This window comes from Carassius auratus, unplaced genomic scaffold (genome assembly GCF_003368295.1).
Source record: "Carassius auratus strain Wakin unplaced genomic scaffold, ASM336829v1 scaf_tig00020497, whole genome shotgun sequence".
In the NCBI taxonomy this organism is placed as follows: domain Eukaryota; kingdom Metazoa; phylum Chordata; class Actinopteri; order Cypriniformes; family Cyprinidae; genus Carassius; species Carassius auratus.
Window position 1 is genome coordinate 10224 of NW_020525033.1, and position 27181 is coordinate 37404.

The window sequence follows — 27181 nt, forward strand, 5'->3', positions numbered from 1 at the left end:
AAAGGAAAAAAGTTATATTTAAAGAAATATATATATATATATATATATATATATATATATATATATATATATATATATGACTTTGGCAAAATATTCAAGATATTTCAAGCTCACTCATTAAAAGCTACAAAGTCTAGTTTTTATTACTGTTTTTATAACCAAAATGGTATAAGCATTTATTAATTATTAATTAATCATGGTAGCATCTGTTGTTCAGCTTTTAATTAAAATACATTGATTTTAGTTAAATAACTGCAAAACACATTACTGTCATGTCATTCAATAGAAAATACATTATCGGATTAATGTAGTAATGACAATTAGGGAGTAAAATGTGCTTAACTGCTCTGAAAAATAATGTATTAATTCAAAACAAAACAAAAAACACATAAATACTCTAAGAAAAAAAAGTAGATTTTTACATTTTACATTTAAGTAAAAATGTACATTTTAGCCCACGTTTTTATTTTATGCACAATATAAGTAACATGTTTTTCCTCTTAATTTTAGGATGAAATTTGACCTAAAAGTTCATTGTCAGATTTTGTGAGATTTGCCAGAATGTAGAATCTGTGTGAGTGTGTGTGAGGGACAGAGATAGAGGAAGTACGTGTGCTGTAGGGCCCTATAAGCTTACACGTGTCAAAGTGCTCTATGTTCTTCCTTGATCCTCACAACTGTCAGACAGCCACAGCAAGAGAAGAGGTTGTCTATCCATATTTATCCAGACATGCCCTCTTCTCCCTGCCCCTTTTTCATCCATCTTTATTGACAGTCAGATCACAGCAGCTGAGTTTTCTTCATTCACTTGTGTGTTTTCAAACACGGGGAATCTACAAATCTCCTGTCCCTCTCTTCTTATCAACTGTTAGGTGTTGAGTTCTTTTTCACCCTCTCTCTGTACACCCTCAGAATGGCCTCACACACAAAGGTGAACTGGCACTGAAAAACAAACATGCACAGACTGTAATGACAGCACATCCAGTAAAATCAATCGAAGATATTCAACCTTTTGATCCAGTGGACAAATCTTCAAAAGCCATTTTAGTTATTCATGGTGCGATGTTACCTCCAAATCACCTGATGATCTCTGACCCTTTCCCATAGTTCGATGGCCGCCCTCTTTTTATGTAATTGGCTGAATCTGAAATTGTATACTCTAGTCTGAATAAGTACTTCGCGAATGTTAAAACTTTTTTTTTTAATATAGTATGAATGTAATCCAGACATACTACATTCGACTTGTAGTCACTGCCATTTGACCTACAGTTTCGGGTGGCATTTGCTGCACTCTCCCGTGGCCCATTGGGATAGTAAAGTATCCACTGGATGTGCATTTCAGAATCTCATCGGAAATAGTAGGCCATCCAGGAACTTTTTACCTGCTGTTTTAATTTCACATACTGTTTTTGCATACTATATAGTAGGGAATTAAGCATTTAGATTCTCCCATATCGTTTATTTATGGCTATAGAAATGTATTTTTCAACTGACAAATGTGGTGATGCACCAAGAACTTCTTATATTGGAATGGATAGATGTGTAACACACTCAATTTCATTTTTATAGGACCAGGACTTTTGACAGCTCCAGGCTTTAGTTATAACTACATATTAAAGTTCCTCATTTTTGTATCCCCGGCCGTGGACAGTCAGACTGACAGTGAGGCAGTGACGAAATTAAAAGTGCATATGGGTGTTGAAGTTTTTAGCAAAAGAAAATGCCATAGCCTCTTTTCTCCTTTCACATTTTGTTTTTTAGTTTCTACTGCATAGACAGTGAAGTTCTGTTAAAGGTCCCCTTCTTCGTGATTCCATGTTTTAAACTTTAGTTAGTGTGTAATGTTGTTGTTAGAGTATAAATAATAGTATTTTCTGCGTGGCATCAAACAGAATTGCCAATTGCCACTGGGTTAAACAGAATAACACTGGCTCAACTAATTGTACTTTCAGTTTGTCCATGGATAGAATGTTTTAACTTCTTGGTAATGTGACATGGAATGTCACCTTTAACTTGTGTGTATGTGTCTGTGTGTGTGTACCGATGTCTGAACCAGCATGGCCCTTTGTTCTCTCAGCGTGGTAATGATCTCTAGGGGATATACTGGCTTTTCCTTCTCCATCAGTGTCATGGCTGTCTCCATGGTGATCAACACACCTGTCCGCCCGATCCCAGCACTGCAGAAAGACATTCTCATGGTAAAATGAGCACTTGATAACATCTGTGTGTCTGTGTGCTGGAAGTCCTGTCACCTGCAATGGACCATGAGAGGCACAGACTCCTCTCTCATGCTTCTCACTGACTGGACAAAATCCAGGAAGTCGGAGGAATCTTCTGGTACCCCATGATCTGGCCAGGCAACATACTGCAAATGAGTGATCGCGCGATGCTTTCCCGACTGTTAAAAAGAGAGAAAGACATATAGAAAGGGTGAGGCTGAGTGCGAGAGAATGCATGAAAGACTATGTATAAAAGCAAACATGTCTAAGCATGCCTTTGTTTTGCATCACGCAGAAAGATATTTATATGGAATTTTCTTAGAATGAAAGCACTATGTTTTTTATTGACTATTTATCTTTAGTTTTTTATAAAGTCAATCAAACTACTGGCATATGAGCACGAAAAGTTTGTATTCATGCTTTTCAGTTTGAATACATTTTTAAAAAGTTGGAAAACATTTTCACATAAGTTTTTTTTTTTTATAATTCCTTAACTGTTCCTCACATTTGACATAACACGAAGTTCGTGGAATTTAGGAACACAGACCATACATGGGTTTTACAAATGAGGCCCCAGGGTCCTGTCATTCTTTAAAACATCTTTCACACTGTATTACCTAAATACACTGACATTTTAAATTCCCTCTCAGCTCTACCGTGATCTTATAAGTGGGTGCAAGAGGAAGAAGTGATCCTTAGGTGAGTCACTGTCTGAAGGCCGGAATGGAAGAAAAGAATTGTGATAAATCGGGCAGAATGGAATAACTGGCTTACACGCTGTGTGGTAGGAAAACTCACACACTGGCATTTTTCCTGTAAACCCCAATCATCCCTTTCCTCTCAAGCTTTTCTTTATTTTTTTCATCTGAGACACACACATGACAAACATGTGATGTAATCTCCGTCTGCTGTCCATGCTGAGATTAACTCCCACCAACAGAGACAACAGATGGGTCTCCTTTCTCCAGCAATGATAGATTGTTTGTGAGTGTGTGAGCATGTACTGCATGTGCATGTACATGTATGCACATGGTCCCGTCCTCTCGACCACAGCGCTACCGGACCTGTTTGCCATGTTTAGCATTGCACATAAACACAGTGATACTCTCTCACACAACAATCTTTTACATTATTATGCCTAACGTCAAAATTCTGATTCAGTTTTAAATGAAACATTAAACTTCAGCATAATGAGACAGACAGACATGAGTAATTACAAACATTTATATAAGAAACAGAATTTTGCCAAAAGTAATACTAGAACCAAAAACAGAGGGACCAGAATGGCTCTTGAGCATCCTGACCACGCATACGGCTGTGAATACTTCCATTAAACCTTTGAAGTTGAAAAGCCCCCATGAAATAACTCGACAAGTGCGGTTTTCTCTCTTTTGATGTATTTCCTGTTAAAGTTTAGTACACAGTACTCAATTCAGCAATAGTATAAGAATAGTAAAACATGCTGGTTGTAGTAGTAGTAGTTGTTGAGACAAATTCAGTCTATTGGTATTAGGTGATATTGAGAATGTAGTCTTGTGTAGCCAGATCTTCAGACTGATGGCAGACCAGTGTGTAAAACTCTTGGGACATATTTTAAAGAGTGTGTTAAGTTGATCCTGATCATTTTGTGTACCAAATGCATCAGATACTCGGCCAGTGGTGCATCACATCAAAAACTGATTCTATTAAAATCTGTCTAGTGCAGGATAAGTCATCAATAGTTTTACTTTGTTTCCCTGAGAAAGTTTAAAAGTGCATTTCCTCAAAAGTGTCACATGCTACTTTACAAGAGTCATTTCATTAGCTCTTGTTCGTTTACACTGCACCTTGCAAAAGTGGTGTCCTTTTTAAAATGATGTCCGTTGTTACCTGAGTATTTGTGAGTGTTAGTTCCCGGGTAACATATGCCAGGTTGCACTCCTCTGAGTGACAGCACACCTGAAGAATCCCATAATCCCTCACTTCAGGGGGATGCGGCCAATATTGGTGGCACTTGGTCTGTGGAAATGGAAGAGAGATTATTGAGCACAGAAAAAAATAATAATAACACACACACACACACACACAATTGTGCTCCCTTTTTCTCTCCCTCACACACAGAGTTTATTAAATCATCCCTTTGGATAAGAATGCAGAGCGCTTGGTTACCAAGCAACAGCCAAGCCATGCCGAAGAATACGGTACTCACAATAAGCTGTCCTTGGGGGACTGGAGGTGTGTGATGGGTGTTTGATGGGTATCGTCTCATTAAGGGTTTTGTTTGTGTGTGTGCTTGTTTCGTCTTGAGTATGTGTGTGTAATGTTCATGTTAATATTGCAGCACATTTTGTAACTGTGTGTGTAGTTTTTAACTCAGGTGTATGTGTTGAAGTACCCGTCCTCTCTCGGTCAGTGTGGTGAGCATGACAATGACACTGACGTTCTGCTCCCACACGCTCCTCCAGAAGTGTGTACAGGTGTGCGGCAGTGGTCCCTGAGCTGCTATGTACCGCAAAACACAACCTGCTGGCTCATTCTGAAACACACACACACACACACACACACATTGCTGAGTCATCAATATATCACCCAGAGCCATTTATTAAAACTTTACCATTCACAGTTAGAATGAAACAATGAAAAATGCAATAATGAATACTAGTAATGAGACATACAGTTAGTGATCCATACCTTCACATGGCTGGCATTAATATAATCATCCCCCTCTTCCTGCAGCACCACTCTGGTGATGTCATCTGAAAGAAAAGTATGAACGAGTAAAGAATGAGGAAGAGGGATTTGCGGATTATGTGAAAACACTTCCTCTGACTAGTTTTAAAGAGCATTACGCCTCAGTCCCCAATCGAAAGCTTACACACAAATTAATAAAATGATACGTTTGACCTTACCCCGTAATCTACTCCAGTGCAGTAGTTCAGTTTAATCTCATCATGGTCATCCAGCAACCACTCTCTCGTTGTAAAGTACAACCCCCTTGTTTGTATGTTCTATTGAACTTTCAAATGTTCTTTTGAATTTTCAAACCCAACAAAACGTTGTTCAAGTACACAAAATTACACAACAGTGTTAAAGCATGGCTTCACCTAGCTTACATTTATGCATCATCTAAAATTATATACATTACATTCACAATTTATCAGAATTCCCTGGGAATTGAACCCATGACCTTTCCGTCTCTAGTGCTGCAAAAGGACAGGTACTATTTTTTCTAGCATATGGATGTCACTTAATGAAATTTGTTTCAATATATGTCTTTAATATAACAAGGGGCTGGTTTTGACAGATTTAACAAATCGATGAGTGCCATGTTAAAATAAGTTTTACAGGCAGCACTGATCATTCATGTCAGTTCCAAAAATGTGGACCAATCAGAAGACCCTGGAGGTGGGGCATGCATTGCACATTTTTATATACAGTAGCAAGTTGGCATGGCAACTGTTTTATTTGACAGCAACATGGCAGAGGAGGCATTTATAGTCGCTGAATCCAGATACCCTGAATTACAGAACATTTCTTCAAGCGATCATCACAACCGGTTTCTTAAAAAAAAGAGCCTAGAGAGAAATATTTTTGTTATTGCAACACATCTCAAAAGTGCATCTTGAGACCCTCATGTACTGTGCTGTTTTTTTTTTCTTAACCATTACTGAGTTCTGCATCTCTTGTTTTTACATGCAAAGACATGTTAAGCTAAGTGTGCTATACTGTGAACATTACAGGCCACATTTATTCAATTTAGCATGTGATAAATGTTTATCAGGAAAAGCAATAAAACTTACATGGTAATACATCTTTGTACCGATTCTTGTCCATATTCTCGGACTGTTTCGCGCAAGACATTGACATGCCTTCTTTCTTCCTGTACAACTTCTGTGAGTAGCAAAACACACATTCACATGCATAGATGACAATTATCAGCTCTGCACACACATGCCAACTGAAACATGTAGGAAAATATTCACATGCCCCAACCTCAAACTGCAGAAGCAATGTTCCGGTGACCAACCCCCTCTCCAGACGGGTCATGGACTCCTCTAGCGTCTCTTCAGATGGCTGAGTGGACAGTGGGGATATTTCACCTGGAAGGGGGAGACCCTCACCTAATTGTAGTGTGGGATCGGCTCGCAAAGAGACACCTGAAAACAAAGGCTGTTTTGCGTTTTCTGATGTACAAACTAAATGCCCTAGACACATCATAATAAAAAAATAAAAAAATCCCTCAAATCTCATTGTTACACATGCACATTAAAGAACATTTGTCACCTTTGCGGCGGACAAGCAATGCAAGTTCCTTGCTGTGTGACTCTCGGGTTGCTTTGATGAACATGACCACCTGCTGATGGGTATGTTCTGAAATGTCCCGCCCATTTATCAACAGCACCTGATCGCCTTCCATCAGTGGAGGCACACAGTGACCGGCCTGCAACATAGTCAATATTTGCAAAAACCAAAAACCCATGTATATATTCAAAAGCAGCAAGGATTTTTATGGCTTACTGGAGATGCAGGGTTAACGTGAGAGATGGCCAGGGGCATCTTCTGATCCACGCCTCCCTAAATATTGCCCGACAATATTCTGATACATGGTTTCCCACACAAAACTCTATTTGAATGCAATTTTAACATTGATGATAAATAGATTATATTAACTCACTTTAACGTTGAAGCCAAACTTCCCATCTTGGTCGGGGTTGATCCTCACAAGGAGCAGATCTCCTTCAGCTGTTGCACTCTGCGTTTATATAACCACAAAATAGACCCTTTGAGGCAGGTAGGACAGAAAGATGATGGAGGATTCTTAACTTTAGCTACAAAACATTAGCATATATGTAGACATTTTTCACAAGAGCAAATATTAAAAACAACTGAGTGCTTTAAATGTTACCGCAAAATATATATATTTTTTTGTCAGTAGACAGCCTCATTCTCAGCTGTTTTGCACACTGATAGCACTAGTCAAAATGATAACATGTCCTTGTTTCTTCAATAACAGCAGCAGAATTGCATGAACTCTACAAGTCTGTGTTCTCCAGTATGATTTGACTTCATTTTCTACCATCACTATGTCTGTAACTAAGTAAAAGCTACATTTGTTCTTCCGTGTTCTTGAGAAACATCAAAAAAAAAAAAAAAAAAAAAAACACCATTGCAGCATTTCCACATTATCTCCAGATCTAATATAGCTTTTAACTGCCCCATCCATCAATCACAACCATCAACACACTGCGCTTAATATGTGCCACAGGGAACTTCTTCATTCCAACCACTCATTTTTGGCGCAATGATCATTTGTAAATGCAAAATTTGACACGCAAAGAAGCTTTGAAGTTAGACTTTGCTATGAACCACATTTCCCTTGATCTTGAATCATCGGCTATCATGTACAGGAACACTCACCTTATCCCAGATGTGCAAATCCTCATCTTCGGTGATGATATCATCACTATGAGACCAACTACCCCTCGTCCGCCCCTCCTCCTGAGTTTTCCTTCAGTGGAATCAGTTTTAATAAGTTACTATGGGTGTACTATTCAATACATATGCATGCCTGTAAAACTGTGTGCATTTGTATATGTAGAGTAATTTTGCCTGTAAGTATAGAACACGTCTTCACTCTCAGTCACATAGCTCATTTCATTGGTCAGGTTGTCAACAGATGATGGGCGTGGCTTACGGAAGTCATGACGTAAACGAGGACTCCGCCTAAAATGGAAGATATATCAACCAAAGCTCTAAAACGTACAACTTCTTTTGTTCTATAAAATGCATCCTTTCTGAATAAACGTATTCAATTTTTAAGTATTTTTTTTAATCTTGACCACAAACTTTTCAATGAAATACATTTCATTGTTTGTTAAAATACATTTTATATCTCTTATCCATTACTGTAAAGATGAAATACATTGGAATGTATTCGAGTACTGTTACCAGTTGGGTGTGTTGGGTGGTGACCGTGAAGGTAGACTCTTTGTCTCGAAGTGGTCCACTGAGTCGGACCTCACTGTAGGGTTTAACATTTTCTCACCAATCAGCTTTCGGTACAGTGGGATAGAGCTATAAGAAAAATATTTGCAATTAAACTCGCACGCTCATTTGGTGGAGGCAGCAATGAACTCTAATTAACTCCAGCAATAAAGAACACTGTAATTTCTTAGAACGACTCCGTCGTGACTCTGCCTGCGTACCTAAATTTTGAGGCAGAGTGAGAGGGTTTTGTATTGTAGAACGTATGGTGGTCCACACAGGATTTCCATAGGTTCTTACAGGCACGTGAACTTGGCATGGAGATAGAAACCTCGTGGTGACCCAGCTCACCCTATACCACACAATTAAATGAGGAAAAAAAAAATACAACATAAAGGTCTCACAATAAACGAGATGTTGATCTTGCAGTATTCGACATCTTTGAGACATTATGCATCTGGCTTTAATATAGCAATTATTTAGCTTTTATTTGAAAGGATGAGCATGAATAAATCATGCATGTCTTACATGTTTCCGACGTAGGTGGACAAAGAACCGTTTTCTTTTGAATGAAATTTTGATGATGTTAATCCTGAAAAAAAAAGCAGCCATTCCAAAAGCAACCTCCTCATCGAAAACAAAGTAAACCAGAATCAAAATAAGGGATACCATTTCCCTGGCTGTTAATTACACTAATAACAGTAATTATACTTTTCTACAGTGTTTGTATCTCATCCATTGTAATGATAATCACAGCTCTGACAAACAGAGCCGTAGCACTGTCAAACATCATTCAACAGCTGTAAACATCAAGCTTATATATTACTGCAAAGAAATTGAGCAAAAACATTTAAGAAAGGATTTGATTGGCCAAAACTTACCAAGGGAAAAAACTGGAGCAAATTAAATGGCAAAACAAGGCCACGCCCCCTGATGTAATGCCCACCCAGAGGGCAGGGTTGTTAACATCCTATGAACAGGGATTTAGAAATGTAATTAAATAATGAATTATCATAATCCAATTTAAAGGGGTCATATGATGCAATTTCAATTTTTCCTTGCTCTTGGAGTGTTACAATCTCTTGGTACATGAAAACACCTGTAAAGTTGCAAAGACTAAAGTCTCAAACCCAAAGAGATATTCTTTATCAAAGTTAAGACTCTGCCACGCCCCCAAAAATCGCTCGTTTAAACACTCCCCCACATCTATGTCACTATGTGGAAATATTTGCGTAACTCTTCCCAAATGTTGACGCAAAGAAAGGCAGCGCAGGGTTGACGCAGCAATGTCAGGGAGATGCTGTGTGTATCTAGGCGAAAGCAAAAGCACATTATTAGTTCTTCCGAAAATAGATGCATTTAAGAATCTTTAAGATTACAACAGAACAGCAACACATTTTATGGACCACAGTTTTGTGAACCTAGGAGAGGAGGTCATTCTGACTTTGCTACAACGATCTGCCGCTTTTGAATCTGCTACTGTAAGTATGTTTTCTTATTAGTTTAAGTATTAGCTATTGACCGTTCAAATGTGGAGTTTTGTATGACGCATGTGTGTGTGTGTGATAGACAGAGAGACAGGGTCACACAGTGGAGTCAGCTGTCTTAACCGTCCGTGGCTTGTGTACTGTAAACACATATGAGCTTCATCACTGTCACGCATCTGTCACGCGACTGTTTCTCTTTCAGGCTTGAACTGATGGTAAAACTAAGGACATTATTAACTGTCTTTACATTTGTTTTGAAAGATGAAACTCATGATTATGGAAAGGGGTGTTAAATTTCCAACGAGTGCCTGCGGCGATCGGCCAATCACAATGCACTGGGTCAGTTGGCCAATCAGAACAGACTGCGCTTGTCGGAAGGAGGGTCTTTGTAGAGAATGACCCATTTGAGAGAGGCGGGGCATAGAGGACCTACAATAATATACAGTATTTGAAAAATAATGTGTTTTTTTTACATTAAAGCATGTCAACAAATACTCCAAAGACATACACAAAAATGATATTTAAAAAGTTATTTAAAAAAGCATCATATGACCCCTTAAAAACAACATTACCAGTTATTTTTTAACACTTTGGAAGTTGGAAAATCACAGGATTTTCTACTTAAATAGTACCTGAGCATGATGTAACTCTACTCCATACAGGTCTAATGTTCTCGCTGTATTCAAATAGCACAGTTCAGCTTCACTCGGAGACAAACCTCTGAAACACATTCAGACATTTCCAATTAATAAATGTGTGTGCGTGTGTTTGAAAGTATGAATGTGTTTTCACATACTTGTGCTGTGGATGCAGTGACTCCACTTTCAGAAGGAACTCCTGGTCTTGGTCAGGGAGAAAATGGAACTGATTGCGGTGTCCGGCAGGAGTTTCACGGACATAGTCTCCAAGCTCAGCTGTCAATCAAACAGGAGTATTAGAATGCTACATTTGAGAATCAGTGATTGTATGTGCTTTGTTCAGTCATCTCCAGTTTGGACAGTGCCATTAACCCCAGCTATTTCCTAGAGAAGACTCATGCCTTCTCCAAGCACACAGACACATCCTCTGTAAGATCAATAATGTTTCTATGGCAAGCGCAATGTGAGAAGGAGTAATTTCCACAACTTACACTGAACAGAGTAAGAAGCCAGTACCACAGCTGAGCTTAAAGGACACTTTAGTCTGCAATAAAAACATTCCATGGTGTTTTGGGATACAACATAATGTCAATATTAAATATTTAGTCAGCAAATATTTAGTATTTAATTATCAGGGTACAAATGTCCATAGCTGTATATCATAATTTTTATTTATTCACAACATTATCTTTATTAGAAAACACATAACCTTACAATCCATGAGTTATAACTCCCTGAGCTATAAAACTGCATAACCAGTATCCATAATGTATAAAGTTAAAATGATGTGGTTTGCTGGTATTTTTATGGCATTTTGGTCATACGATGTTTGTAAAATTTTTATGTATAATTCATCCTATGTATATTTGGTCTTTTTTATAATTTAAACAATATAATATATATATTTAAAGCAGTTAAATTGCAATAATATTTCACAATATTACTGATTTTACTGTAATATTATCAAATAATTGCAGCCTTGGTGAGCATAAGAAACTTCTTCCAAACATTTTTTCAATCTTACCAGTCCCAAAATTTTGAATGGTAGTGTAGGTGCAAAAACAACTTTATTTACCTCCCCTCACAAATGTCCTTCTTAATTTGCAAGAAATAAAAATGCCTGCAAAACAAAATAAGGGTCAAAACCTCACACTCTATACACATATCATTTGCACACAAACAGGGAGATGTACCTGGTCTGCTCATGCTGGAGGGAGTTTGGGTCAGAGATGAAGAACCGCACTCTAAATATAAAAAAGAACGGAGCAGAACCTGAAGGAATAACAGTGGAGCAGAGAGAGAGAGAGAGAGCAGAGGACACAGTCAGAGGAAAAGGACCTCTAAACACATAAATATGTGCAAGTAACAGATATTCACTGATCATAGTCAAATGTAAGCTCAGTATCATACTATTTCTAAAAAAAAATAAAAGATGGAAACTGTGGCTTTGGCAATTCCCCAAAAATCTAAGCCAATTTATTAAAACATAATTAAAAGTAAAAAAAAGCAGGTGGGCACTGAAGCATGAGTTCCAATCTTACTGCATGCACATACATTTTGATGACTCGAGTAATTTGAATAAGAAAATCAGCCACTTCCATTCATCACATAACTGACCAATAATAAAATGTTATGAAAATAAATTAATAAAAATTATAAAATGTATAATCATAATGCTACAATTGAATTTATCCCAGCATTATAATGTACAGTATAAAAAAAAATGGATGGACGTTTTAGGAATTGCATTTAAGAAAAAAAAAATACATTTAGAGGTGTCGCAATATACCAATATTGACGATAATCGTGATATAAAAAAATGAATTATCGTTAACTTGTTACTAAGGGGTGTCGTGTAATACCAGTATTGTTGATAATCGTGATATATATATAAAAAAGATAATAATTAATAATATAATAGCTAATAATTCACTCATAATTTTAATTAGGGATGTTGTGATATACCAGATTTGATGATAACCATGATATTGTAGAATAAAAAGAACAGCAGTAAACTCTCGTGTTTTGTTATATTCGCCCTTACAGGAAGGCCACAAACAGGACTCATAGGAGTAATAAAACAAATGACTTTTCAGGAAATCCTTTATATGGACAGAAGCAATATTTTAATGACTATTATTTTAATCTCTTAATAAGTGAAAGTGAAGTGATGTGTGGCCAAGTATTGTGACCCATATTTGGAATTTGTGCTCTGCATTTAACCCATCCAAGTCCACACACACACACAGCAGTGTACACACACACAAACACAGTAGTGAACAGACGTCTGGAGCAGTGGGCAGCCATATTGGTGCGGGGCCCTGGGGGTTCAGTGTCTTGCTCAAGGGTCACCTCAGTCAGGGTATGGAGGGTGGTCATTCACTCCCCACATGACAATTCCTGCCGGAATTGAGACTTGAGACTCGAACCCACAACCTTCAGGTTACAAGTCAGACTCTCTAACCATTAGGCCATGACTGCCCCCTGGTCCCCCACTAATATTTTAATCCCCTCAATAGCGAATAATATTTGAATCTCTTAATACAATAATAGGGAATGAATTTCTTAACAGAACAATAACAACTAATATTTTACCAATAGCAACTAATATTTTAGTCTCTTAACAGAATAATAAATTATTTTTATTTTTATTTAGGGAATCAAAATTAAAAAATAAGGGATAAGAGCATGCACAATTAACCAGTCAATCTCATTTTCCACAAATGTAAAACAAGTATATTGACTCCAGGTGGGCCTGTGTGTGTGTAGTTTCTCGCTCACCCTTCAGTTGTTTTTTAAAGGGTTTGTTGGGGTCCAGCCACCTCTGAAATGACAGATCAGTTATAACACTGAAATTATGTTTCTTAAGAGAGGGCATTACATTTCTTCATTTCTGGGTCATAGTGATAAACAGTTGCTTTTTGGAAACATCCACACATTAATTTACCGGAGAGCTGGATGTGTCCTCACTGATCTGTAGGCTGAAGTACTGTTTCTCCACTATGTTGAGGTGTTCGCAAGCCAAGTCGAACAGCACATGACCAGCATCGTGTTTCTGCAAAGCATTAACACATGCTGTCCCTTTAGGAAATGTACCAGTTTACAAAACCTAGATTTATAAAGTGACAATATTCTACAGGGTTTAGAATGCAATAACATAACAAAAAACATATCAGTTTTAACATATTATTATAACTGTGTTCTATTTTTTAATTATCCTTCAGAAGTCATTCTAATATGCTCATTTGATCAGGAAATATTTCAGGAAACACAATATGTTGAAAATGTTTGTGCTGCTTAATATTTTTATGAAAATTGTGATACATTTTATTCAATTAAAAAGAACATATGTTATTTTAAATAGATTTTCTGTAATAATATAAAAGGTAACTTGTGGTCAATTTAATGCATTTTATGCTGAATAAAAGTATTAATTTCTTTAAAAAATCATTAAAAATATAATTCACTGATAGCAAATGAGATTTATAAAGGAACATATTTTATTTTTTTGGCTATATTAATAATTAATTTTACCTAATTAAATCAAATATTTAGAATAAAATTAAATTACATTAAATTAGCAGAGATAACCTCTCTCTTAATCATAAGCCAATTAACATTCATCAATATTTAAATACCCTTTTTTTAATTAGTTTTTTTTAAAGTTGCAGTCAATAACTTTTTTTGTGTTCAAAATGTATATAATAAGTGAGTACACCATGAATCCATATTCCAAACCATGTTTTTAGCTTGTGCTGAATCACTACGGTAAACCTATAATAAATGTTTATATTCAGACTATTTAGACTGGTTCGGATAGGTACCGCTGCGGAGTAGCCCAGTACCTGTGTGATTCGCCATAGACATAAACAGAGTAGTAGCTCTGGCAACAGTGTTCTTCTTCAAGACACACACAGATCTGTTTACTAAGCACTAGATCGAAAAGGTTACGGACTGCAGCTTTAATACTAACTCACTATATTTGTCAAGCAGGGCCCTCTGGCCAACTGCCCTAACTTCTGTCATCTAGCATAAGACTCTAATTTCTGTTGACTTCATGACTGTTTCTCCCTGACAAATGTGCCTGTGTGCTCGTGAGGGTGGGCGGGTGTCCTTCAGACTATGAAGCCAAGGTTGCAGCAATGCAATATGTAATATGAGAAGAGAAGCACCAGTGAAATATCCATCTCCACCCTCAAACTGCCAATAAAGGCAAGCTCATGCACATTACTTCTCTCTCTCTACGGCTTTAAAAGTCATCACTCATCACTCATCAAATCACTCACTCATCCTACGATCTAAACACATCTGCATACACTCTTATACTCACACTGACAGTAAAATTTTGAGTTGTGCCATCAGGGAAGAGCACTACACAGAGTAGGCCACAGCGTGGCATGTGAGAATGTTTCAGATCGGCACGTCCAAGAGCAGTGATCTTGTTTCCAAGCACGCACCATGGGGATGTCATCTCTGAACCCTGTCACATATGCACACCTGCCAAGACAAGGAGTCACACAGGTTAAACCCAAGCAATTGTTCCTAACGCGAAGGTGACGATGACGAAGATGATGATTACGAATAATAATATAAATTATTTGCAGAACTTCTGTACATGCCTTTCCAAATTTATGAAACTAATTTATACAGTATATTATCTTACTGTGTGCAACAGACTTTGATTTTGAAAACATGTTGTGAATTGTATCCAATGATGAGACCTTAGCAAATCCCTAATAACTATAATTATACTTCCTATGCAAAGAACATTCCACCCCAAATTATGAATGGACATGAAATGTCATGACATGCTTGGAAAAATTAATGATGTAAAAAAAAAAAAAAAAAAAAGCATATCTTAAGAAAACATATCACATATTTCGTGATTTTTGATACAACTATATACAACTAGTGTTTACTCTGAGGCTAGTCAGAATCTGCTCTTAACTAATCTTAGATTTTACAAGTTTACGCAGTTCTACACGCTTGTAGATCTTTTATAACAAAAGAAAAAGAAATCATACATGATGCAAATAAGATTCTTTGTGTATTTAATTATTGATTATCAGGAGTTTTTGAGTGAGTAAGCTTTGTCAGTTGCACTGTAAGGGAAACATTTGCTTGTTTTTTTTCAACATAATCCATTCACAATTTGAAGAAAAGTTTTGTTTGTCTAAGAGGACCAACCGTTTATGTATATGCAACCGGAGTGTAAAATATTACGTGAGTGAATCCACTGAATTATTCCACAATTGAGGGTAATAACTGTAGTAACGGACGGAAGCCGAAATCTGACAAGCCGATGTCAAAATAGAGCTGTGCATTAAGTGATGCTGAGTAAATTAAGAGTACTAAAACTACAGCCGCAAATAGTCGGTGCTGCTGAATATATTTAGCAGTTTCTACAGTTAAAGATAAAACTTAAAGCAGTTTTCTTTTTTGATGAGTCCTTATTTAAAGGCTACGGAGCCCTGCACATGACATGCAGGAAAAAATATTAGGCTAAATCGTGTGCACGATTTACTCATTCGTTCCCTCAATGTACTAAAACGTGCACACGATTACTATTTCGTTCACTCGATTTATAAATTGTGCGCACGATTTACTAATTCGTTTCCTAGATTCGGTCCCTTGTAGTTAACTAGTTAAGTATTTAATAAATAATTAATCCTTCTAGGTTATTGATGTCTGGACTTAATTGTAATTATTATTTTTTTTTTTTTACTGACATGAGACTTTGGAAGTTGAGACTTCCTGGTCTTGCTATAGGTCACAGTCATTTTGAAAAAAGACCAGAAGCAAGACATGAAAAAACAAAGTGAAAATTAGCTAATGAGCTACTGTAGTGATCCTCTGTTGCCATCTACTGGTCATAAAGGTAATTTCATTATTTTCATTTTACAAGTCTTTGTTTTCCACCAGGAGACCTTCTTTTTTGTTTGGCTATCTTCAAGAATGAAAGGTGAATATTTAAGGTGACTTTTACTGTCCAACTGTAGAGTTTAATAAAAATAAATGTGTTTAAGGGCGGGGGTGCACGTCTTTGTCACACATGATGAGTTTGCATCCCTGTATGATGCTATCAATATTCAGAATCAAAACCGTCATTTTATAAGCATTTGGGTTTCGTTAACCCTCTCTTACTCATCTACCTCATACACACACTTTCACACTCAGACACACTCACTATGTCTAAACATGTTCTTGAAATTGTTTTTCACACTCTTCTTTTCTCCTCCCAGCACAGTCCAGGAATGTGGATTATTTTACTACCCAAAGAGTCAAGAAAGTGCGAGAAGTCTGTCATGGCCAAAAAATGTTTGAAAGCAGAAAGCAGCTTTGATCTCCAAACACACTATTTATTGTCAGTACAACAATGACTTAATGTTCATAAATGTCTTGTGGAAAGTGTATTTTATTTTCTATATTGCAACTATTTTTGTAATGTTATTCTGTCCTGTCACTGTTTTGTATTCATATATACATGTTACTTTAGAGACAAATATGTGATCTCATTTATATAAAATAAATAAATAAAAATACATGAAGTAAATAATGTTTTTACTATTCTAAAAATGTATTAAAATTTTTCTATTTGGGTTAGCTGATAGTCTTTATAATTAGCTGTATGGAAAAGCAAAATAAGGCGTCACACCTTTACACAGCCAAGTTAAGGCTGCTCTGCCTGCTTAAAATTCAGTGTAAAGGTATGATGCAGCATAAAAGGCTAAATTTGGCCTGTTCTGACCCACCTTCCCCCCTAGTACCACAGTATGCAATTGCAATTTCTGTGTAAATGCATTTATGCCACCGCTGATCAAACACTCATCTGACTTCATAAGCACTTCTATGTCATTTCATTTTAGACATGTCATGATGATTTGAGAAGGCTAAATTGATCAAAGATAGGTTACAATCAGCTTGCAGCTGGCTGCTTGGTCATTAGTTAAAACAAATTAAACTTATATTTACCAAACAAAAAATTTAAATTAATATACCGTAATTCCTCAAATAAAAGCTGAGGCCATTATTTACCTGAACTGCAGAAGGGTAACAGGCTTTTATTTGAAGCAGCCTTTTATTAGAGGCAGGCCTATCTGTTTGATAAGTAATTGTTTTAAATAACCCGTTTTAAATTAAAAGCGATAGCGTTCCAGTGGACAGAGATCATAACACTAGCACAGAATCAGTTCAGAATCAATCATCAAAAGAATCAGTTCGTTTCAGACTTGCTCCGTGTCAGTCTGCTTCACGTTGAATCACTCATGCGCAGTATCATCAGCTCCTCGGTTCTCGAATCTGACGTGTCCAACAGAAACGGTTCTCGGTTCAGTGTACTGGTGTTCCGAAAACCGAAGCATCTTGACTCGAGAATGAGAAACGGCCCAGCAGTGAACTTGTACGTTCGTTATCTGGCTCTGCTGCACAAATTTTCCCCCGGCCTTTATTTAAGACAGGCCTTATTTTGTCCGTGTGGACCACGCCCCCAGCCACTATAAGAGGCCCAGCGATTATTTGACTATTGGTTTTTATTTGAGGAATTACGGTAGTCACTTTTCTATTACATACAAAACTAAACTATTTTAATAGCTGAAATAGTAGTAAGTTGTTTTGGGAGAAGGAGGAAAAAAGACAGGCTAGGGCCGGTAATTCAAGGCCGGGTTAGGGCCTAAATTTGAGGCCTGTGCAGGGCTCTAACGCATGTACCCCATTTAAAGGCACAATATGTAATTTTTCACCACTAGAGGGTGCATAATCAAAATAAACAAAGACCAGGTAGCATGTGACTGAGTGTTGAATCATGGGAGCTGTGTTCTTCATCCCCACAGTGTTAATTTTGGCAGGCATTTTTGATTTTGTCTGTCGAAGCGAAACAAGGCCGCTGAACGAGCATGACACACGGCTCAAAAGCAGCAGAGCTTTTTTTTTTTTCACAGTCAATCGCATCCGCTCCTTCTGGTCATGTGTATGTACTGTTTTATCATACTAGAAAGGTTTGAAAGTTCTGTTATAATGCTACTGTGCATTCGTCACTGGTCTATTAAAACGCACAGCATATTAAAGCATCTTTGGTTTTTCCATATGTTTTCTCCAAAACAAAACTGGTTATTAAGGGGTTATGACATCATTGGCAGGCTACACAATGACACTATGGACACTAGTAAAAATAGCTTATTTCTCTGTATTTAAACTTTCTTCTAAACATTTGGTATGATGCAAGTACACAAGATAACAAGATATATAACACTGTTCTATTGGTTTTTGGATATTTTAATAAAAAACAATCTTACATATTGTGCCTTTTAGGCGTCTTGACATCAAGTTAGGGCTGGTCTCTAACCCACTTCAGCCTTAGTAATAAAGTATAGTTGTAATTGCTGTGTAAACATCCATGCCATCTCTGATCAGAATGAACAGTTTGTGTAAAAACACTTGCCACTTCAGAAGCACTTCTGTGCCACCTTCATAGTGTACATTTGGCATTAAAGTAAACATGAGTGTCTATACCTTATGTTGATGCTTTGGCAGTATTGTATGCAAGACATTCATGTCAATAAAGTACTTTGTAATTTGAGAGAGAGTGAAAGGGTAAGAGAGGAGCTACTAGAGAATTTGATACAGACATACAACTAAATTAAGTAACAATAAAACACTCTTTTATTTTCAGACCTTACCTTACAGATCCTGATCCTGGACGCTCTCTGGGACTCTTATGCAGTTTCAGAATTTATATATCTGAGACTAGGGAAATTATAGTGACTTAACACAGACTTAGACGTTTGTCTAACTCCTCAACGTCTCACTCTCTGACAAAATAAAACACGTCAGAGGTGTAAGGTATATATTTTAACTTTGACTCACACGTTTGGAAACGGTTTGGCGAGCATTAAAAGTTAATGTTTACCAGTAGCTCAGTTAAGAAGCGATACACGCTCGCGCTCACTTTTGAGAGACATACGAGGTGTGAAGTGTGACTACTTTAGACCATACTTAAAACAAAAGCCTTTTCGACAATAAATACGGCCATGTAAAGTATTTAAAAGACAATAGCAAGACTGGACATTTAAACAAGAGACACAGCTTAAAGTTTCTGTATGAGACGGGCTTTTCTGGGTGTGACGTCTTACATTTCTGACTCAAGTCCACGCTGATCTGCTTCGGCTCGGGCTCGGGCTCTGTCAGATATCAGAACCGAACCAGCTGAACGAGCGAACAGACAGTTCTGCACCAACATTGTGTCTTGAATAAATATTTCGGATTACACAAAACAAGTTCCAGAGCTTTATCGCGATATCTTCCAAGAACAATCCAAGAGTGGACAGATATATTGTTTTAAAGTCAAATATACGTCATTTGGCATTTCGTCCCCTTTTTGTCAAAATTTAGTTATTCCCATATTGTTTTTCTGTGACAATTTATTTACATTATGTGATTTTTTATGTTGTATATACATTATGGGATTTTTATTTAAAAAAAACAATAAGATTCTATCTACACAGTCGAATGGAATGAAAAACTTTGAAGCTCAATACCTCAAAACTACTCAGAATGCAGATAGAACCTTATTATTCCAAGGGGACGAAGCGTCGTAGTTACCTGCTTGATGTGCTCTTAATTCCTCTGCGATGCTAGAGGTGCTTATAGTTCCCTTGATGAGATAAAACTTTCCATATTAAGGCGACCATGGTTGCAAGTGTCGGTAAACTTCCGTGTTATGTTACTATTTTTCCTCCGGCTTCCTTCAGGAGGGCAATCGCGGCGTCACTGCGCTGACTGTTTGCCTTATTATTGCTCCTGTGATTACAACACACGTTTCCCAAATTTCAGAATGTGCATGTAGGTGTCAGCCCACATATGGACACTTCCGAGTTTACACGAGCCTGGATTTCTAGGCGTGATTCGTGTTGTGCGTGAACTCTCAGGAATTCCAACTGGTGCGCGCAATCTCAGGTGCGTGTGCCCGCCGGTATAAGGCGCTGCCTCCCTCCCCTGAGTCAAGAAGCACACCTGAGTCCAGATAGAACCTTCATACAAACCGGTCTCCCAGCCTAGGCAGGCTGCTTTTAAGTGATTTTTGGTCACCTTTCAGCTAGTAAGGGTGAGAGACCAACTGGCCGCCCAGCTAAACACCAGCTTGGCCAGGCTGGGAGACCAGACCAGTTTAAACCCTACTACGTTCAGAAAACAGGCTGATAAACCTCAGGGTTATCATAGTGGTATAGCCAAATGACTCCAAATTGGAATGCATAAAGCTTTTGCTCATCATGAGTAAGTTATTTACAATTTGGTCAACAGAAATTAAGTTCCAAACATAGGTTCAGCAGTCATTGTGCCATCCCAGTGACAATTCTTCTGGCAACTCTCCACCGCTCCATCTCCTCCTCTATTTAGTACCATTATTCTACTTCTATGCAGTACTGCAATGGGGGTTTGATTTCAGAGGTAAAGCCAAGCCTTGGGTTCGAGCCTCTATCAAGTACAGCAAGCCAAGTTTGTTTAATATTAACCATCAGGACTGGATGGGCAACTTGTGAATCAAAAATGTTAAGTAACTTTGTTTGCACTATTCAAGCCATGTTTTTTTTTCTCTCTGTCTTTTATCCAAGAGATTTTAAGAAATTAAACATTAACATTTAACAACAATAGCCGCGTTTGCACTGTCGGGCCAAAAAGCGGGCATGCTAGTGCGTGCCAGGCAGTGGCGGTTCTACATTGAAATACACCCTGGGCGAGACCCCTTTCGAGCGCCCCCGCCCCCCCCCCCCACACACACACACACACAAAAAAAGCAAACAAAGTTCTGCACGAACAGCAATATTTTATTATAACAACTGTTTTCATATGATGTGAGATCATTGCATGCATGTTTCCAATTTGCCATTCCTGCACTTGTTAAATTGATGTTCCTCTTGGAAAACAATTTGCAGCAGAAGCAAAAGAGGCTGTTGTTCTTAATTGAATAAATCAGCCAACTTCTTGCCATCTTTTCACCACTTACTAATGTCTTCTTAAAATATTAGTGGTGGCAACTTCTCCCATTACTCTCATTCCTACGGAAAACAAAGTCAGGTGGCACTTTACTTGGTCTTCTGTGAACCAGCTCAGTCCGAATCCTGTCAGTCAGATGTGAGGGCCAGTGGGGCTCAGTGGGGGTTTAGCTCCAGGCATTTCTATCAGACAGCATATTGGCATATTACTCAAAACACAAAGCAGTGAAAAAACACAGTCCTACTCATAAATTATCAGAAATATTAAAATTACATTAAATTGCAGTTGTCTTGTAGCCCACACACACACACACACACACACGATATGCACACCTGAAAGCTCATGCTGGGTAGAAGTAGAGGCAAAGAGGTCTTCATCCTCAATATCAGATATTTGTGGAGACATATGTGTAGCGAAGGAGGTGGTTGGCTCATCCTGACCAGTGGCAGAGGATGCTCCAAAATTTTTTAGAAGTGCCCCTGAAATTGCAATTTAACTGCATTTGAAATCAAAAGACCATAGGATAATGTTTTATAAAGCTAAAACAGCCTGGGGTCAAATTGACTCAAAACATAATAGAAGGGTTACATAAACATGCTCTTACACACTAAATGTCTGTCATTACACGCTATATCCTCCTAGACCCGGAAAAAAAAACATTTATTTATTTTATTTTTTCCCCCCATGTCATCACATTGTTTAGAGCATAGAAACAAATAGTAAAAAAAAATACATTGAAAAATTATATTTTATTCACGTTATGCTATGGTCACTGGGACTCAGTTGTTTAAAAAAATAAAATGACTTTAAATTATATGTATAGGCAAAAACAAAAACTTTTTGGGTTTCAGGATATTTTTCAACCAAAATTTGTATATCAATCTAACTTTCATGGAGGTGCCATTAGGTTACTGCCTCAAATTATACGCGTGACACACTTTTAGTTATGACTTGTAAAACTATACTTAGGAAACTATACTTAGCATACTGTGTAGCAAATAAAATGTCGTTGGTTATTTACAGGGCCTAATGTTAAACCAACTGATGGAAATGATAACTGAACTTTTAACAGTTTTATTGCAAAGCACAATATTATAAATTAGATCTCGTGATTGAGTTGAAACCAAATTATTGTTGTATAAGCATAACAAGCATCATAGCAAAAAGGCTAACAAAGAGTTATACCCATAGACATATAAATAACTAGACGCCTCATTGGTCGCTCTGAGCCGTCGCTGCGATACGTCAACGCGTCCGCCATGTTAGTGAGGGCAAGACTGCCTTAAAAATACATGGAAGTAAACGGGGAGCTGCGGTTTTTTCTGAATAAAAACACGATAACGTTCACATTTATCAACCGATTTCAAGCTTGTGATCTACGTGCAGTTAAAAAAAAACTTTGCCTCCAGTTATTTAGTTAAGTTTGGAAAATTATTAATTTTCGTAAGGAATTGTGAAAGCTCACATTTGTCTCACTTGTTGATTTCGTTGATTATTTTCGGTTTACAATTCTAATGTTAATTTAGTATAACTGTGACATATGCATGTAATGTAATTTGAATATACATTAAATGAAATGTAGTTGTTTTATTGCTTTCTCTGTGTTCAATCCCAACATTTTCCTTTCTTTTTTTCTCTCTTTCGTGTCTCAGGTCAGAACACAGCTCATTCCCTTTGAAATTCTGTGATAAAATCTAAGTAATACATCTTTAAACGCTAATAATTTACTATTGAGAAAATTTAATAAAACAAGTATATACAAATCAAAAAGTGACACAATATAGCCTACAGAGGAACTCCACAACAAGAGGCTATGGATCCAGTGAAAATGAAAATCTGCACTGATACAGTGCACAGTAGAAATATAGTAAAAGTCAGTGGTGGACGAAGTACACAAATCAAGTACTTGAGTAAAAGTACAGATACATATGGTAAAATATTACTCCAGTAAAAGTAAAAGTACTCCTTTTTCAATTTTACTCAAGTGAAAGTACAAAAGTACTGGAGTTTTTATGTACTTAAGTAAAAAAGTACTGCAAGATAGATGTTTGCAATTTTATATAGGCTACTTAATTTAATTTTATATTAGCACATATTCTTTTTATAATCCTACTGCTCAAAATACCTGGGATTTTTTCAAAATAACCACTATATGGAGTCAAGATATATTTTTGTTGTTGATATGGACTACGCTGATGAGAGTAATGTTCACTGTGAAGCTTACACTGTGATGTACCTGAGAGAAAACAGAGATGACCATCTGATTTTCACCAGTAAGAAAAAAGTATTTTAAAGTTTGTTGTTTTACAGAATATCAAAGTTACAGTAAAGACCAAAAGTTTGGACACACCTTCTCATACAAAGAGTTTTCTTTATTTTCATGACTATGAAAATTGTAGAGTCTCACTCAAGGCATCAAGTGCTATTTGAGCAAGAAGGAGAGTGATGACCTGGCCTCCACAGTCACCGGACCTGAACCCAATCCAGATGGTTTAGGGGTGAGCTGGACCGCAGACTGAAGGCAAAAGAACCAACAAGTGCTAAGCATCTCTCGGAGAACTCCTTCAAGACTGTTGGAAGACCATTTCAGGCGACTACTTCTTGAAGCTCATCAAGAGAATGCCAAGAGTGTGCAAAGCAGTAATCAAAGCAAAAGGTGGCTTTTTTGAAGAACCTGCAATATGACATATTTTCAGTTGTTTCACACTTTTTTGAAATGTATATAATTCCACATGTGTTAATTCATAGTTTTGATGCCTTCAGTGTGAATCTACAATCTTCATAGTCATGAAAATAAAGAAAACTCTTTAAATGAGAAGGTGTGTCCAAACTTTTGGTCTGTACTGTATATATGACATGATAATAAGGCCTGAAGTTAGGAAGAACATTAAGGAAAATATAATTATATTTTCATTATGATTTTTTCCTTCTCAAACCTTGTCTATGGTTTAAAAACTACCCTGGCCAAACAGGGTGAATCTCTTCCCACTTAAATAATTACTGTAGTTACCATGTTCTGAACATCACATCCTTTCTTTTCTACCCAGATGTAATCTCTCTCTCTCTCTCTCTCTCTCTCTCTCTCTCTCTATATATATATATATATATATATAGGTGGCTGAATAAAAATATTTGGACATTATTTATAAAAATTACATCAATTTAGCACCAACAAGCTTGTTAGCTAGACAGTTAGCATCAGCTAACAATATTTACTTATTTTCAGTACGATGAACATTCATGTCTGTCTACTCGTCTATTTAATCCAAACAATATACATATGTATAACGTTACTGTCGATAAACAATATAAAAACAGACGTAACATAGGACATTTTAATAAAACTGTTAACATTACGGCAGCGGTGAATTTGAACGTGCACGAGTTATTGTACTTAATGTTATTTTATGGGTTTTTTGTTGTTGTTGTTTTTTACCTAGAATTGATGTGTCTGCATCGTCTGCACTCGAGCATTTGAGTGGGCTTAAATAGATCACTCTTTACAACGGATTTAGTTTCCAAACAACTGACAGTTTTGACCTAAATATGATTTTCAGTTACAAGAATTAATCCAAAATTTCGACATTAATAACTTACTTTTAGCAACGTCAGACGCACGCGCGCTCACAAGATCTCCCGGTTCTTACTTCTGGGGACTCGCACTAAACGGTTCATTTGAATCAGTGAGTGGTCGACTCCAGAACAGCTGCAATCGGATCATTCTAATTCGTAAACGAATCGTTTGGTGTGATTCGCGATCCGATTTTAAAGTTTATTTTGAAAAGATTCAGTTCGTTCATAATGAATCAGACACCGCTTCTGCGTGTCGGAGCACGTGATATATTATAGGGAGTAACGATATGTTTTATGAAATGTAGTGAAGTAAAAAGTACGATTTTATGCTTTGGAATGTAGTGAAGTAAAAGTAAAAGTTGCTCAAAATAAAACTACTCCAGTAAAGTACAGATACTTGAAAAATGTACTTAAGTACAGTAACGAAGTAAAGCTACTCCGTTACTGTCCACCACTGGTAAAAGTGATATGTTATATTAAAATTTATATATAGTACAACTTAAAGTAAAGTGAATAATATGAAAAGCAAGTACAACGGTGCAATAACATATGTGATATAATAGATTTATAATAGCATAAAATTATATGTATAATATGAATAATACCATAATAAATAACTGAACAACAAATGGTTAACAATAGCAAGAATAATATGTAATATAAAGGGTAGAATAATACAGAAAATACAAAAATGAAGAATAAATTAATAGTAAATTAAAGAGTAAAATATAAAATTTTGGAATGTAATTTTAAAATATTATTTGTGTAATAATTATTAATCAAATTAAGACACAATACTAAACAAATGTGGACGAGTTCCAAATTGTGTTTAATGAGCTCCTTAAGTATAATATATAGGCCTACACGTACACACACACACACACACACACACACACACATATATATATATATATATATATATATATATATATATATATATATATGTGTGTGTGTGTGTGTGTTCTATAATGCACATTACACACACTCATGCAGAAAACACACATTTTGAAACAGTGATTTATTTTTCCATGTATGTTAACACATATGAATGTTTGGGTGTGAGTGTGTGAGGTTTACCTTGCACAACAAAATCTCAAAGTATAGTTATGTTTATCACAGACCAGAATATGAGATGCTCCCCTCAAAAAACTTTATATTAATCAAAATTAATAATCATTATAACAACATCACAATGAGTTTATCATGATATTGCAGCTGGTGTTTTTCATTTCTAGGCTATTAACATCATGTAGTTTTTGTGTAAAGACACACGCAGTACATTATCAGTATTAAACAGCCTGTGCAAAGCTTTTTAAATGTAGTCTATAGTATTAGAATATGAGCTGGTCATTCTGTCGATTCATTCAGGGCTGCTCTGGGTTTAGTACAAACACAACACTAGTCTAGGGAGGTATAGTCTCGTCTCTGAGAACAGCTTTCCTTAAGACTGTCCTTGTCCTGTTTGCAAATGGCTAAAAGGGAAGAAAAAAAGAATACATAGAATCAGTTCACAGTTTTATGAAAAGCAATGAAATCCTTATAATCAAGTGATGATAAACTTAATCGGTAACACTTTTGAATAACGCTCTATTAGTTAATATTAGTTAACTACTTTAGTTTAAATGATCTAATAAAGAACAATCCTTCTACAACATTTATTAATTTTAGTTGATTTTCATTTCAACATTTACTAATGCATTATATAAATCAAAAGTTGTGCTTGTTAACATTAATGCACTCAGAATTAGCATGAACTAACAATGAAAAACTGTATTTTCATTAACTAACATGAACAAAGATTAATAAATACAGTAATAAATGTATTGTTCATTGTTTGTTCATGTTCGTTAATGAATTAACTAACATTAACTAAAGGACTAGTATTCTAAAGTGTTACCACTTAATCTTTGTAAACAAAGTAACGGTAGTGAAATTAAAGAGAGAAGCTTTAGCTCCATCATTAATCTAGACAGTCAAAGGGCTCACTCTGTATTGTGCTCATAATTAGTTTATTATATAAACGGCAATATAAGTTAAAACATAATAAGAATTCATTTAAACTTTGAATTCTTATAAAGTCTCAGCTTTCACTGCTAACTACGCTAGCGATATCGCTAGCTATTATTAATAGTCTGACACTGGTGGTTAATTAAGCTGTCAACATAATGTTAAAAATGACCAAAAAACATCGAGAAAGAACAGCTGAGTCTTACCTGTGAAAGATAACACCCCGAATTCTGTTTTTATTATCGTGTGACGGTTTGTAGGTGTCCAATCTGTCGATGAGTTAGGTATGTTTTCTTCTGTACTG

General features: G+C 36.5%; 1 protein-coding gene and 1 long non-coding RNA gene across 2 annotated transcripts; both read right to left on the reverse strand.

Annotated features, from left to right (window-relative positions):
• Positions 1-109: 109 nt before the first annotated feature.
• Positions 110-20196, reverse strand: LOC113076499 (tyrosine-protein phosphatase non-receptor type 3-like). Its single transcript, XM_026249188.1, has 26 exons — positions 19906-20196; positions 14639-14805; positions 13256-13363; positions 13090-13132; positions 11502-11580; positions 11384-11428; positions 10800-10852; positions 10467-10584; positions 10303-10390; positions 9065-9153; positions 8712-8775; positions 8405-8535; positions 8148-8273; positions 7809-7922; positions 7617-7707; positions 6874-6951; positions 6717-6773; positions 6483-6639; positions 6192-6355; positions 5999-6089; positions 4890-4954; positions 4594-4734; positions 4089-4217; positions 2253-2398; positions 2042-2177; positions 110-942 (listed from the first exon to the last, which is right to left on the reverse strand). The coding sequence occupies exons 2-26, from the start codon at positions 14777-14779 to the stop codon at positions 862-864; spliced, it is 2535 nt and encodes an 844-aa protein (XP_026104973.1). The 5' UTR covers positions 14780-14805; positions 19906-20196; the 3' UTR covers positions 110-861.
• Positions 20197-21398: 1202 nt separating this feature from the next.
• Positions 21399-24949, reverse strand: LOC113076497 (uncharacterized). The gene is made up of 3 exons (XR_003281192.1): positions 24895-24949; positions 21630-21776; positions 21399-21479 (listed from the first exon to the last, which is right to left on the reverse strand). It is a non-coding gene; the product is annotated as an uncharacterized LOC113076497 (long non-coding RNA).
• Between the last annotated feature and the right edge of the window lie 2232 nt (positions 24950-27181).